Raw genomic sequence first — 14,417 nt, 5'->3', positions numbered from 1 at the left:
GTCAAACGAGACGCAAGCATATTATGTGTTTCCAATGTGTGTCTTAAAATCAACCAATATAAAATGGTGTTTTTCAATGTGTGTCTTAAAATCAATCAATATAAAAAATGTCCCTTACAGCATGGTCATCAAAAAGATCATGAGATTAAGAATAAATACTAACAAGGTTTGACTAAAAACAATGCGAAAATTAAATCTTTCGCTTTGCATACATTACATTAGAGAAACAATGTTTCTTTTTCTTTTTCTTTGATAAATCACAATATGAATGACAATTAAAAATGGCAAGTATTGGTTAGCATCTGTAAATAACAGTCATAAATACTTGAAGCATCCTATAGTTTGTGATAATCTTCAATAAAAAGTTTGTGGTTCTTTTAAACTTTTTTGGTGGCTTTCTGGCTTCATTTAAACTCGTGACATAAATGTCACAAGTTCTGGACACAAGGGTTGGTGAAGTCATTTTTTTTTTTAAACGATCAATTAAATTGGTAAATAACTGATAGTTTTTAGGACAGAGAAGAGCTCCACACACAAAGAGATACAAATCAATAATCTAGGACACACATTATCAGGACATTAATGCAGGAATGGTGTACTACATGATAAAGAATTGGAACAGAGAAGTCGTATTGACTAGTAAAAGATAACCTAATCCTCCTATGAGGATTTTACGTGTATCACAATTGGTATAACCTCGTCTTTCTATCTATATATAGATACAACCTACTTTACTGTGTTAACAAACAGTTTTCAGTGGTATATGGGTGGTCAGCACTGTGTTTAGATTAACCAGGCATGTAGTCATGATTTCAACTAAATTCTTATGTGAAGATTACATGTTTATACTAATACATTTTTGTACATGTATTCTATTAGGTGAAAGTTGTTTTTTAACTCCAGGAAAAGAGTTTGTAGTCAGGAATCATGAAACCTAAAATTTGTTAACTTGATTCTACTGTGAAAATTATAAAAAAAAATCTTTCTGAAAATCGGTCTCTAACTGTAAGAATATAAGTAAATCCAATTCAATGAAGTTCACAATCTCATCCTAATCTCAACAAACAAGAAATATCACTAGAAAAGTTTCAACATTGCCCATAAATCTGTCGATTTCATAACTCACTCAGAACATACCTTCGATCTAGTGGCATCTCAAAATATCTTTACTTCAGCAGAGAAATATTACATAATATCACAAATGAAAGGAGTGAAAAAATGGCTATTTCACAAACAGGTCACTGACCGGGACTACACAATCATCTTGACTAGCTAAATTTTATCACAGACAGAATAAGTAACTATACAATCAAGATTGGTGTCTCAACATAGCACTATATAGATGACTGAATAAAATACCTGATAAAGATAAGAGAGAAGATGATGTTCATACCTGACATATAGAATTAATTTAATTATCTGATTAGGATATTTTTGCTTTAATTAGAAACTCTATCGGACAATTAAAAAAATGTTCTGGAAAAGGTTAAAATATGGACGGACTAAATAAATATAAAAGTGTAAAGTTTGAGACAGAATAAACAGCATTTGTTCATAATGGTCAAAATAAATAAACTACAAATTAACTAACAGAACAAACCTTACATGAAAGAGAATGTATGTTATGAATATGTAAATAATTAAATCAATAAATATATAATACATTATTTTGTCAAATCTAAATTTCAATTTACTTGAAATAAAAATATATAACGGCAATGACTTCCATTAGATACAGCATTGTCCGTATCCTGGATCCACAAGATGCCATTTTTTTTACTCTCCAAGTTACATTCATATTATATGATTAAAATATATCAGAGAATCTATATGGACAGGGAAGGACAAATAGAGATGTGATTTACCATAGTGTTTATTGCTTCAATGAAAGTTAATGGGAAAACATCTTCACTCCTTTGTCACTCATTACAAAAATAAATGTGGACAAGCCTTGTTAATCTGTCCCTAAGATGTGAATAACAAAATATACATTTTCGGAGCTTAAAATGCTTAAATAAACAGGTTCCTTAAACCTCAGATTAATCTTCCATGTGGTTTATTTCTGTTTCATTTGAAGTAAGCAGACTTTGGATAAGCTAAAGACAGGCTCCNCCCATTAAAAAAAAAAAAAAAAAAAAAAACAACATTGTCTTGTATTTCCATTTGAGAAAAGTGTTTGAGCTTTATTTATATGAAAAGACGTATGTAATTCTACATACCTAATTTAATATAAAGTTTTGACCAACAAGGCTGTCATGTGTTTTTAATTACATGTTATAATTAACGGCAAGCAGGTGATGGGAAGAAGAGGTAAGAGTGTGGGGCCACACAGACTTACAATTGCTCTATCACAGATGACATGCTGGTATCATACGACCAACCGAATTTAATGAGGATTTCTATAATATAACAAATTATTTCCATTTGTAATTAATCTAAAATCGTCATTAATATGTGTGCTGATGGAATTATCACTAGATTTATGATTACACATATAAGCAAGGGTCCCCAGGATATATCTTTAACAGCGTTGACACTTATTCACAACTAACGATATTCAAAGCAAAGAGATACGTTTCAAATCGTATAGCAAAGAGAAACGTTTCAAATCGTATATAGCCATATTATAAACCTGTGTTAAATTAGCTTAGAGATTTGCAGGAATGGTTAGCTTCATACATAAATGCCAGACCTCCTGGAGACCAATCTGTGAGTTTTACAATCATTTTAAGGGAATTTAGGTATAAATAAGGGAGGCTTTATTGGCGGTGTTTTCATAATTTTTCTAGTATGCTCTGTTTACCTGAACTCAGTAGTACAAACATGACTTACCAATATTTCATCAGAATTTCTTCACGTATTATACTACATAATATACGGTGACACTAGTCTACGGAATATGGTGGTCATGATACCTTATACAGGTACTTAAACATGTTCCTGATAGTATAATTACAATCACTAAATAGATATACTTTTCTATAAAATCAAGGTAGCACTTTAATTCGTTTGAGAAGTTTTGTTGGATGTCGGGGAAAATGAGACACACTTTTTACAGTCTTACTGGGAAATTTCATTTAGTTTTATAAAAAACTGTGTAAATGGGTTACATGTAAAACAACGCTTTAGTTAATAAATATCATCTAGTTAATTAATTAATATAATCTATTGCTATCTGTAAAATATTACAGGATCAACTACAGCTACACTTCTCTATGTCGAAGTCATACATAAACAATTGTATTGGATCAAATGAGTTTCAAACCTTATTAAAACAATGGTTTGCATTACAAAAACTCAAAACATTAACTTCAAATTCAAAAAAAATCCTCTTTTTCATGCAATAATATGATTTGTGTAATGTTTTCATTAAAAGTGTATCACAGCCTTCCCTTTGCTTTACCTCCATGTTAATTGAAATTCTTCAGATTTTGGTCACAAACTAACGTTTATATATATGCAATTTGACCACTGCTAGGTATCTTTAGTTGGACTCTGACTTTCATCCAAAATCTTTGTTTAAAACTGAAAGGGGTCCTGATTTGAAACTTGACCACTGGCCAGAGACCATTCACCTTTCATTGATAGCTTAACAACTGAACTGACCACCTTTAACATGACATGACCTCTGTTAAGGTCAAGGAGTGACAGTGATGACTACAAGGTCGATAACAATGTAATTTAACCCATTCACTCCTAAAGTCACATTTGAACCTTACCAAACCAAAGACTGGGCAAGTCCAGTTTAAATATGTAGGGGTGAATGAGTAAGATCTTTTAGTTACAGCTTGACGGAATTGAAGTGAAAGCTAGGGTTATGTTTCGGATCACAGATTCCATTTGCATGACTGAAAGGTATACAATATGGTGGTACAAGGTCCATAACAACCGTTGTTTGGTTGTTTATCCTCAGGACTGTTTACCACACTATCAGTGCATCTAGCAAGAAAACTGTCTGCAGTTATATTATGCCTGCATTTCCTTATATTTGAAAATTCTGAAATTTCGTTTGACCTTTTTTGAGCATGTCACCTTGTGTCACCAACTAGGATTACAATCAAACACAGCAGAAGATGTGCATTCTTCGGGGAAAAAAAATACATTGATGGTCCATGTAGACTAGCATTCCAAATGAAAAATCAATGCAGACCTATACCAGTAATATAGAATCTACTAGGTTGAATTTAACCATGGACTGATCTATACTACAGTCTCCGTTTTATCTTGTGCGTCACTCAATACTGTGACACTACAGATTATGTAAAATGTTGGAGACTTAGACCAAGGGCTTAGACACCTGAAGGTAAATATGTTCTATATCATCACCCTGTGCGACTGAATGCATTCATCTCTGATGTACTTCAAATCTGATGACGCTACTTGACCTTCGACCTGACTGTCATGACCCCATGGTCTGGGTTCGGGTCGTTGGGTAAAGTTTCGAGTACTTCTGACTCATGGTTTGCGTGTTAGGAGGAATGAGGGACAGTGATTTGTCTCTGGTAGAAATGGATTGCCTGAAATATAAACAACTCCACTGTCAACATTGTACAAATATCAAATCTAATCAACATCGAATAACAATCAAATCTATAGTCAACATTATGCAAATATCAAATCTAGTCAACATTGTGCAAATATCAAATCTAGTCAACATTGTACAAATATCAAATCTAATCAACATCGAATAACAATCAAATCTATAGTCAACATTGTACAAATATCAAATCTACAGTCAACATTGTACAAATATCAAATATACAGTCAACATTGTACAATAAAAAATGTATAGTCAACATTGTACAAATAACAACTAGATCTTCATTCAACATTGTACAAATGATGTACTGGTGTATAATGATGTGTTTCCCTGAAAAGCTGTGTCATTCATATAGACTGTAAATGCCATATCAACACAGTTCAATGCTTAAGTTACAACACTGCCTACAAAACGAACATTTTATGTTCTTTTCCCTTTTCCTTACCCAGTGGAAGAACGGTCGTCCACACTACCATGATGAGGAGTGCTGCTTTGAGAAGATTTGGCCTCGGCAGCAAACTGATATACAATAAGAAGGCAGTCCCGACAGAGCTGGACGATACGGCGACAGCAGTTTAGTTCCACCTCACAGATGTTCTCCGAACTCTTACTGAAGATGGTCTCCCAGCTGGTGGAATTGCTGTATGACAGAAACATATAGATATGTAACACAATTTATCAAAGACACAAACACAACACAGAGAAGAAAAGCTGTATCAGTATTACCATTAATATACAGTATGTTTAAATACCAGGTAACTTAAAAAAATCAATCATGCAAATGTTTTTTTGTAAAACACACTCCAACCAACATGAAATTTTGTTTTATAAAACATAAATGAAAATATGTTGTGTTGCTTGCCTATAATCACCGATGCTGTCAATATAACCTTCCTGCTCTATAATCTAAGAGCTAGGGCTGATAATTGAATCCCTACGACGAAATGTTTAGTGTGAATAAGGAAATTGTAATAAAATACTATTTTCACATATAACTCTTTGCTATTGTAAATTAACAAGCTACTCATAGTCTGAAAAACGCTTAACAAATCGGAACTCTTTTTCATTCGAGATACAGTACAATAAAGCACTTGAATTGTCTACCTAAAAAATCGTAATTTACTTCAAAGAAACTGGATGAAAACAGAGTTTCAGGTAACATGTGTTCCATTACCTGGATGAGGAGAAGCAGTTCCAGAGGCCTTGGCCGTGACTCCACAGTAAACGGTTGAACACCCTGTTGAAAATGCGGTACACCTTAAGACTGTCCACATCACTGACACGCCAGGTACGCAGGAGTACGGCCCGCACATTAGACCGCACGATATCTATCACCTGTAACGTACAATATCTTTGTATCTTAATATGTACCTTAAGCTATACGATCATCACATTTGTTAGTAGAGAATGTCAAGTCTACGTCCTAAAGTATAACTTTAAATAGTTCAATCAAAATCTTTTTTGCTTGAACATTTCTTTTAATATTTAGTTTGGGGTGTCCATTAAATACATCTAGTTACTCATTGATAAACGACATTATTACGCTTACATTTTAAAACAAGCAATTCAGGATGACTTCAACCCAAAATACATAAACATGAATCTAAAAGTGAGTATACAGATGATATTATCACCAATGGCTAAGCAACATAGAACCATTATTAAATATTCAAATTCCAAACACTTCATTTACAGATAGATGTCTTTGCAAACTTACACACCAACTCAAAAATGTCCTTTTGTTTAAAGATTCATATCAGAAATAAATGAGGAATTTTTTGCCCCGTCAAATTTTTGCCCTTCGACAGTAAAACTCCATTTTCGCCCAATATAAAATTTGCCTTTCACATTTAATTACCATGTATATCATGTTGTTTACAAATGTCTGCTGTAATGATAAAATAGCACTCATTACGCAGGGCGGTTAACGAGAAAATTGAACTGCAACAATACCCCAGTAAACAGTATATAGTAGTTATATGCTGAAAATACACCACAAAACCTAATATTTTTTGCAATTCAAATTCTGTTTCTGATTCCATAAATGAATGAAGACTTATCCAAAGATATGAGGTATGATAGAAACATGACCGACCTTCCTGCGTTTGATGGAGTCGAGCTTCACGAGCCAGTACGACGCAATCCTGGGTTTGTGGAACTTCCAATTCTCATGTAACTGTAACATAAACAGGACACAAGTTCAAAGGCCTGTAGAGCTGGTTAAATAAACATGTTTCCTCTTTCTTTATTTTACAACAAATATGAAACAAGTCATTTCAACATATAGTAATCACTCTTGTTGGCCCGAATGTTAGCACACGGGGGTCTAAATGTGGGAGGAAACTGGAGTACCTGGAGAAAACCTACGGAATTCGGTGACCCCATATACCTTTTGACGCCTGATCAGGGTGACACCCGGCCACCGCTTGTTCTGTCTAAATGTGGGAGGAAACTGGAGTACCTGGAGAAAACCTGCGGTATCAGTGACCCAATATACCTTTTGACGCCTGATCAGGGTGACACCCGACCACCGCTTGTTCTATACTTTAGTTATCGTTCTGGTTATCAATATTGTAATAAAAATATGTTCATATTAACTGTTTACCAATATGAAAGCTCTGATGCATGACCAAACAATATAGATAGCATTGAACAATTAAAACAGACTCGTTATAACAATTTATAATATAAAATTTTAACACATATAACAGTAGTTCTAATATCTATACGAGCTAGTTCCCATCAGGAAATTACCCTCCTTACAACTAAATATTTGCAAAATAAAGATATTCCCCTGCTCACGTTTCGATCAATACGGAACTGAATACAAAGTATGTAAAGCAGAAAATATAGGTCACAGTGACCTAAATTTGAGATAATGCTTTATTACTCCTCAAGTATGAGTAAGAGTAATATAACTAACCGCAAAGTCTAACCATGAATGCTGGACTTCTAGCATGAGTAGGAGTAATATAACTAACCATAAAGTCTAACCATGAATGCTGGACTTCTAGTATGAGAAAGAGTAATATAACTAACCGCAAAGTCTAACCATGAATTTTGGACTTCTAGCATGAGTAAGAGTAATATACCTAACCACAAAGTCTAACCATGAATGTTGGACTTCTAGCATGAGTAAGAGAAATATAACTAACCACAAAGTCTAACCATGAATGCTAGACTTCTAGCATGAGTAGGAGTAATATAACTAACCATAAAGTCTAACCATGAATGCTGGACTTCTAGCATGAGTAGGAGTAATATAACTAACCATAAAGTCTAACCATGAATGCTGGACTTCTAGTATGAGAAAGCGTAATATAACTACCCGCAAAGTCTAACCATGAATGTTGGACTTCTAGTATGCGTAGGAGTGATATAACTAACCACAAAGTCTAACCATGAATGCTAGACTTCTAGCATGAGTAGGAGTAATATAACTAACCATAAAGTCTAACCATGAATGCTGGACTTCTAGCATGAGTAGGAGTAATATAACTAACCGCAAAGTCTAACAATGAATGTTGGACTTCTAGCATGAGTAAGAGAAATATAACTAACCACAAAGTCTAACCATGAATGCTAGACTTCTAGCATGAGTAGGAGTAATATAACTAACCATAAAGTCTAACCATGAATGCTGGACTGCTAGCATGAGTAAGAGTAATATAACTAACCGCAAAGGCTAACCATGAATGTTGGACTTCTAGCATGAGTAAGAGTAATATAACTAATCGCAAAGTCTAACCATGAATGCTGGACTTCTAGCATGAGTAAGAGTAATATAACTAACCACAAAGTCTAACCATGAATGCTGGACTTCTAGCATGAGTAGGAGTAATATAACTAACCACAAAGTCTAACCATGAATGCTGGACTTCTAGCATGAGTAGGAGTAATATAACTAACCACAAAGTCTAACCATGATTTCAAACGTACATGATATACATATTGACATACAGATGGATAAACTGAACAACAGAAAATCCAAAAGGGGGAATAAAAATGAACTGTTGATAATACATATTTCAATGAAATAAACAAATAAAAGACGATTATTTCACTGTTAATAAAGAAAAAGTTGTATCAGTTACAAATATTCTTACTGAACAATCTTCTTTGTAAAACCATACCATGCGACATTTAAATATGGTCATTTCCGGGTTTTGACATCTGAAATGGTCAGAAAAACATTTTTTCTCTTTATGTCATGCTCCGGTTAATATCATGTCTTCCTCTGACAAATGAGAAGTGATATTAAGCGAAATCTACTGTCTATCATGGCCATGTTGCAAAAAATATAAACAGTCTTACAAGTAGCGTTTAACTATGATTAATTGGCAAATCACTACACAGCAAACTACAAATGTCTACAAATCTAGCGTACCTTGTCAAGGATGTACTCTGCCTCCTGGTCCGACTTGCCAGGGAACTTGATCCTCATCTCATTGAGAGCAACCAGTGTCTTCCTTGTCAGCTCATCCTCGCGTTCCTTCACCACGCTCAACAGGAAGTTATCATCCTGCTTACATAACAAAACCAGGATATTTATACGTATGTTCAGTCGTACTTCAAATTGAAGATTCTATCTGCTTTAATAAGAGCGGATACTCATAGTGACCAAAGAAAGAATCTTGAAGGAGACTGCATGATTAGTGTATTCACAAGACATCGCAGATTTTAATATTTTTGACAGAGTTCATCTTAAGTTTTATCAATGATTTTATGAATGATTCATGTTAATAAATTATTAAAATTTTATTCAAGAGAGAGAGAGAGAGAGTAAAACTGACCATAATTAAATAAGTTCAATATAGATATGAAAAACATGACAGTTGATGCTTGTGTCCCTAATTAAAGAAATTGCATTTGTAGGGCTATGAATGCAATGAAATCTGTGTTATTTTGACATTTCTACTCCTGCCTCATAAAGTGTGAGCCTCTTATAAGTAGCAAACATTTCGGTGATGCGAAGCTGTTTCAATAATATTGTTTACGATGATAATAGACAGTTGAAAACCACCAATATTAGGGTATATCTAATAGAATATAAATTCAGAATGTATATGTGCATATTGAACAGCATCATTTCAATGTTCATGCTGGTATGAATGCAGGATGTTAACATGTATTTATAAGCGTGTACTGTTGGTTTACATACCACTGCAGACCTCTGTAGTGGGGTATGTTTCCCATTGCCTGTACGAGACAATGACCTTGACCTTTGGTTAGCAGCTGACATATTGCTAGTTGGCCTTGACCTGAGGCCACCAACGCCCGAGTTTGGCCTAGAATTGAAAGTACTGGACGTGCCGTCATTGCTCATTCTGCTGTCAGGTCGGCCGGAGGAGCCCGGACGTCTACCGGGATGGTAGCCCTGACGCCCCATCGAGGGTGAACCTGATGCGGACATACTCTCTGTCTCTTCGTCTTCCATCTCCTCATCCTCATCATCATCATTCTCGAGGGGTGAAGGGACACTGACAGGCATGCTCAGTAGTGGCTGTAAAAAGCAGGATTAACAATATTATCAGATAATATTAACAATATGCTAAAGAGCCCATAATACATCTTCATTTTACCCTCAATCAATACAATTTCATGACAATATTAAATGAGAATGTCTAGCAAAACTTGTAAACTCATAAAGGCATTCCATGTACATGTACAGCCTAGCTAGGCAAACAGTGCTATATATAAGAGTTAGGACTTAAACCGTGAGATAATATATGATAAATGAACATGCAAAGAATGATAGCAATGACCAGTGATGTCAGAGTTAATATCTATAATTAATTTACATCAACTGTTTTATCAATAAAATAGTCTACACAATTAAGACTCGGACTTGCTAAAGATACTAAGAAAAGCGACAAAGTTGTAATTTTTATGAAAAAAAAAATCAAATAAAACATGCATTAAGCCTTCATAGAGATGGAGAAATAAAGAAGTAATATTAACGGTAAATTTCCATATAACACTGGATCCTTACAAACATATGTTTGTAGGATACGAGTTATTTAAAATTGGTATATGGGACAAGGGAGTCATTCTTACAGTGTAGACAATATGAGGTTGTCAAATTTTCGGAACAATCACCCGCTCCTTTATTGAGATGCAGTAAAACACAGAACACTTACATTACAACTTTAATTTTTATGTAATGTATTAGTGTTCTGTGTTTTACTGTGTCTTGGTCATTTAGGATGGGATTGCTCCGAAAGTTGGACAACCTCATACTGTCTGCACTGTCGGAATTAACTTCATTGCCCCAGATCCTTAATTGATTAATAGATATATGGCACCCCACACACAATCCTTCCCCCACACAACTGGACATAGAGATAAAGACAGTGGAAAATGTTATAGAACAATTGGAAACAGCAATGATATATATACATACATGATTAGAAGCACAGATGTATTAATGAAAATCATGAAATTAAAAAATAAAATTTAATGTGTGATTATTGGTATAAATACGGTACACTTATATACACTTCAGTTACATTTTTTATGTTATCTGTTCGTACACTCATATGGTTAATTATAAAACAGTTAATAAATTAAATTGTTAACTGTATCGGCAACCACCATGTACATATAATTACAGGCCTAATTGAGTCCTTTAACTCATTCACCCCTGAAGACACATTTGAACTCTTCCAATTCAAATATTTGAATAGTTCATTATGAAATTTCAGGGGTAAATGAGTTAATTAATTTAGATTAAACCTGCAAAGTCATGATCCTTGTTTTTGTGTTTCGTAATAATAAATGAAAATAGAAAATTATTGTAAGACATGAATGCCCAATACTCCCATGGAACTAAGAGTAAAATGGACAAATTGTCATAAACAATAACGTGACCGTAGCTTTGAACTTTGGTTCCTGAAAAAAGAACTCTATTTTTTTTTAAATGAAATTTACAATGTTCACCAAACCATTCCATTTTTTTTATTGTTGCGTAGTTTTTTTTATGGTTGTTTCTAAATATACAAACAGATGATAGGTACATATTTCCTCAAAAAAAATATGCATATATTTGTAAAGAGAGTGATTGATTTCTTACAAGAACCAACTTCTGAAATGAATGTAAAAATAATTATGTCTGACAACAGATAGCTAATTTACATGTAGCTGTCCTCTTTATATAATAGAGGTTAATTTTACACAGCTGGATTCAAATGCTTCCACATATATATAGCTGGATATTTTTGGGGCAATGACATTTTCACGATTTTGCGAGTCAATAACTGAAGTTGATCCCTAAAATATTATCCACAGAATAATATGACAAACCTAACAATGACCTACTATAATAAACTTCAAAATTGTAACGTCGTCATGAAATAGCGTGCATGCAGTTGTGGCGATGATCATATATATAAAGAGTAATGATGTTTGAAAATACATGTAGAATATGTCACACAGCTAATAGTTTTTATTTATGTAACGAAATTCGATCTTGTAGTTGCTCAATATGCTGTCATGAAATCTGTTCAGGTGGCTAATTGACACTTTATATGCAGAATTTCTCCTCTCTGTGATAATACACCGCAAAAATTAAGTTCAATCACATGTTTGGATTGCGAAATTATAATCCATGTCAATCTAATTTTCTGATTTTGGTCAAAATCGTGAAAATTTAAGCCTGCGTAAATGACCCATTATACAGTATCAGAGCATTACCTACAACACATCTACTCTGAAATGTGTTTGTGTTTATATAGGTCTTTACTCTCGTCATGCAAACGATCTATAACAAATGAAAAATAATAAAAGCCTTAGCTCTAATCAAATCAGGAAAAAAAAGAGTATGGCTTTGAAGCTATATGTCATGATCATGAGAATTATAATTAGCTATTATTTCCACCCAGGTATGTGGTAGATGAAATTATTTGAAAAGATTATGGCCAGTATATATACAGTGTACATGCAGTCTATATACATAGAATATAGCTATAAAGAAACAAAAAGTCAACACAAAGTCGAGAAACCAAAACATCTGATTATTTGGCGTAAATATCAGTTATAAAATTATAACTGAAAATCAAAAAGTTAATATTGCTCAAGAAAAGTATAAAATGATAAGTAGTTGCTCCAATTATATATGACTCACATTGCATTGCATCGGACGACATTTCAGAATTTCACTAAATGAGCGAGCGAACACATATTGTAGAATCATCGTTTTTAATACACCATAATAACATCATTTCTGTGTTTGATTTCTTTTCATATAACCGTTTTAACAGCCCAAAAAAACACGGATGGACATATTGTTGACTTCTGCTAAAACGATGATAAATATTCATGCTGAAAATGTTCTACTGATATTAGTGAGAGTGCATGAATTTATTCTTGACAATAAACTACTAGTTTGAATGAAATATATAATGAATATGCAATTACTTGCAACTAATGTTTTTGATGGAGGAGAAACAACATGACCCAATTTTTTAAATAACGTCATGCAAGTACTATTTTTAGATGTCCACATAAACTTACAGTGTCAACAAGCCAGTTTATGCTATTTTATGAAATGAAAAAGTTTAATTTGACAAAAAGCAAAATCTGAGGAATTTTGATTCAAAAGTATAAAAAGAAATGATGGTGAAAAAATGAGGAAACTTGGCAAGTATATGAAAAGGACATTATATGCCTAATTGATCTGGTCGTTTTGATCTTGTATGCAAGTTAATGATATTTTACTTGGATTTCACAATGTCTACTAATCAATCTTCATTATTCAACTTTCAATTTCAAATGAAAGAATGAAATTTTGCTTAAGAAACATCCAACTCAAACAGAAACATCTGTTTTTAAATTTCATCTCCCATTGTTCCACTTCGGAAGCTGATATTTCCACCAAGATTTAATTAACATGGCTGGAAATAAAGTCAATCTGTGTTTTTTTTGCTTAACCTTTGACCTCAAACATTTCATTAATTTACTTTAGTCAAAACAAAGGTCACAACATGGTATCATATCTTTTTATATCAATGAATATGACAGTATAATCTAGGAATGAGAGAGGATTTTGAAATGTAATTTTATGCAAATTAAATGAAGTTTGAGATGTAATCTTTAACCCTTACACCACTGTAGACCATAATAGACTCAACCAGATCAATGCATGGTAGTCTACTAAAGGTACATAGGGGTGAAAGGGTTAAACATATTTTAGTAGACTATCAGTAATAATATATTTAGTGATAAAAAACCCCATAAAGGACTTAAAGTAATGAATGAACAAAACAAAAATGTAGTATTTCCAGACTTGATTGAAACAAATATGTTTTTGCTCGCTGAAATGTGAGACTCGATACAGCTCTGCCCATGCAGTGAGGTGTTAATACTATATATGGGCATGCTGTTGTCATGGTTACCTTGCCGTGATTATAATGAAACTTTCCTGTTGTGTTATAAGGAGTCTGTAAGAAAGTACAACTAGTTAATGAATCTACTTTGGTGGATAAAGCATACAAACTAAGGTCATTCAAGTTAATATCCGAGTATAACTTTTGAAAACGGTGATTTTAAAATTAGCAGAGTTACTGTGATTTTATTAAATCAGTAGTATATTGTATCACTAGAGATATATCTGTATTCTATCACTAGACTAGTACAATCACCATTAACTCAACTAAAAAGAAATCTAATTGGTCATGAACTATAGAAGTTTAAAAAAAAAATAAAAAAAATAAAAAAAAATGAGAAACTTTTAACCCTTTCACCACTGTAGACCATAATGGACTCATCCATATAAATGCATGGTCGAGTCTACGAAAGTTACATAGGGATGAAAGGGTTAAGCTTGCTTATCCTATGTATACTTGTTCACAATAAAAATGTATGGACTTTTCTCCTTATC

At 33.3% G+C, this 14,417-nt stretch overlaps 1 protein-coding gene across 5 annotated transcripts in view; it reads right to left on the bottom strand.

The window, feature by feature from the left end:
* Positions 1-383: 383 nt before the first annotated feature.
* LOC110457542 (tubulin polyglutamylase TTLL7-like) overlaps positions 384-14,417 on the bottom strand; it is a 50,554-nt gene continuing 36,520 nt past the window's right edge. For 2 of the 5 annotated variants that reach the window (XM_021508867.1, XM_021508869.1), the window contains exons 13-19: positions 13,933-13,977; positions 9,702-10,043; positions 8,928-9,065; positions 6,636-6,716; positions 5,715-5,875; positions 4,986-5,180; positions 384-4,517 (exon numbers count right to left, since the gene is read on the bottom strand). In XM_021508867.1, the coding sequence (XP_021364542.1) occupies positions 4,400-4,517; positions 4,986-5,180; positions 5,715-5,875; positions 6,636-6,716; positions 8,928-9,065; positions 9,702-10,043; positions 13,933-13,977 (1,080 nt within the window). In that variant the 3' untranslated portion in view covers positions 384-4,399. The remainder of the gene's footprint in view (positions 4,518-4,985; positions 5,181-5,714; positions 5,876-6,635; positions 6,717-8,927; positions 9,066-9,701; positions 10,044-13,932; positions 13,978-14,417) is intronic. The other 3 variants (XM_021508870.1, XM_021508871.1, XM_021508872.1) reach the window with 3 other exon arrangements.

This window comes from Mizuhopecten yessoensis, unplaced genomic scaffold (assembly GCF_002113885.1).
Source record: "Mizuhopecten yessoensis strain PY_sf001 unplaced genomic scaffold, ASM211388v2 scaffold9207, whole genome shotgun sequence".
NCBI classification, from domain to species: Eukaryota; Metazoa; Mollusca; class Bivalvia; order Pectinida; family Pectinidae; genus Mizuhopecten; species Mizuhopecten yessoensis.
The sequence above is the reverse complement of the archived record's forward strand: the minus strand, read 5'-3'. Positions and strand labels throughout refer to the sequence as shown.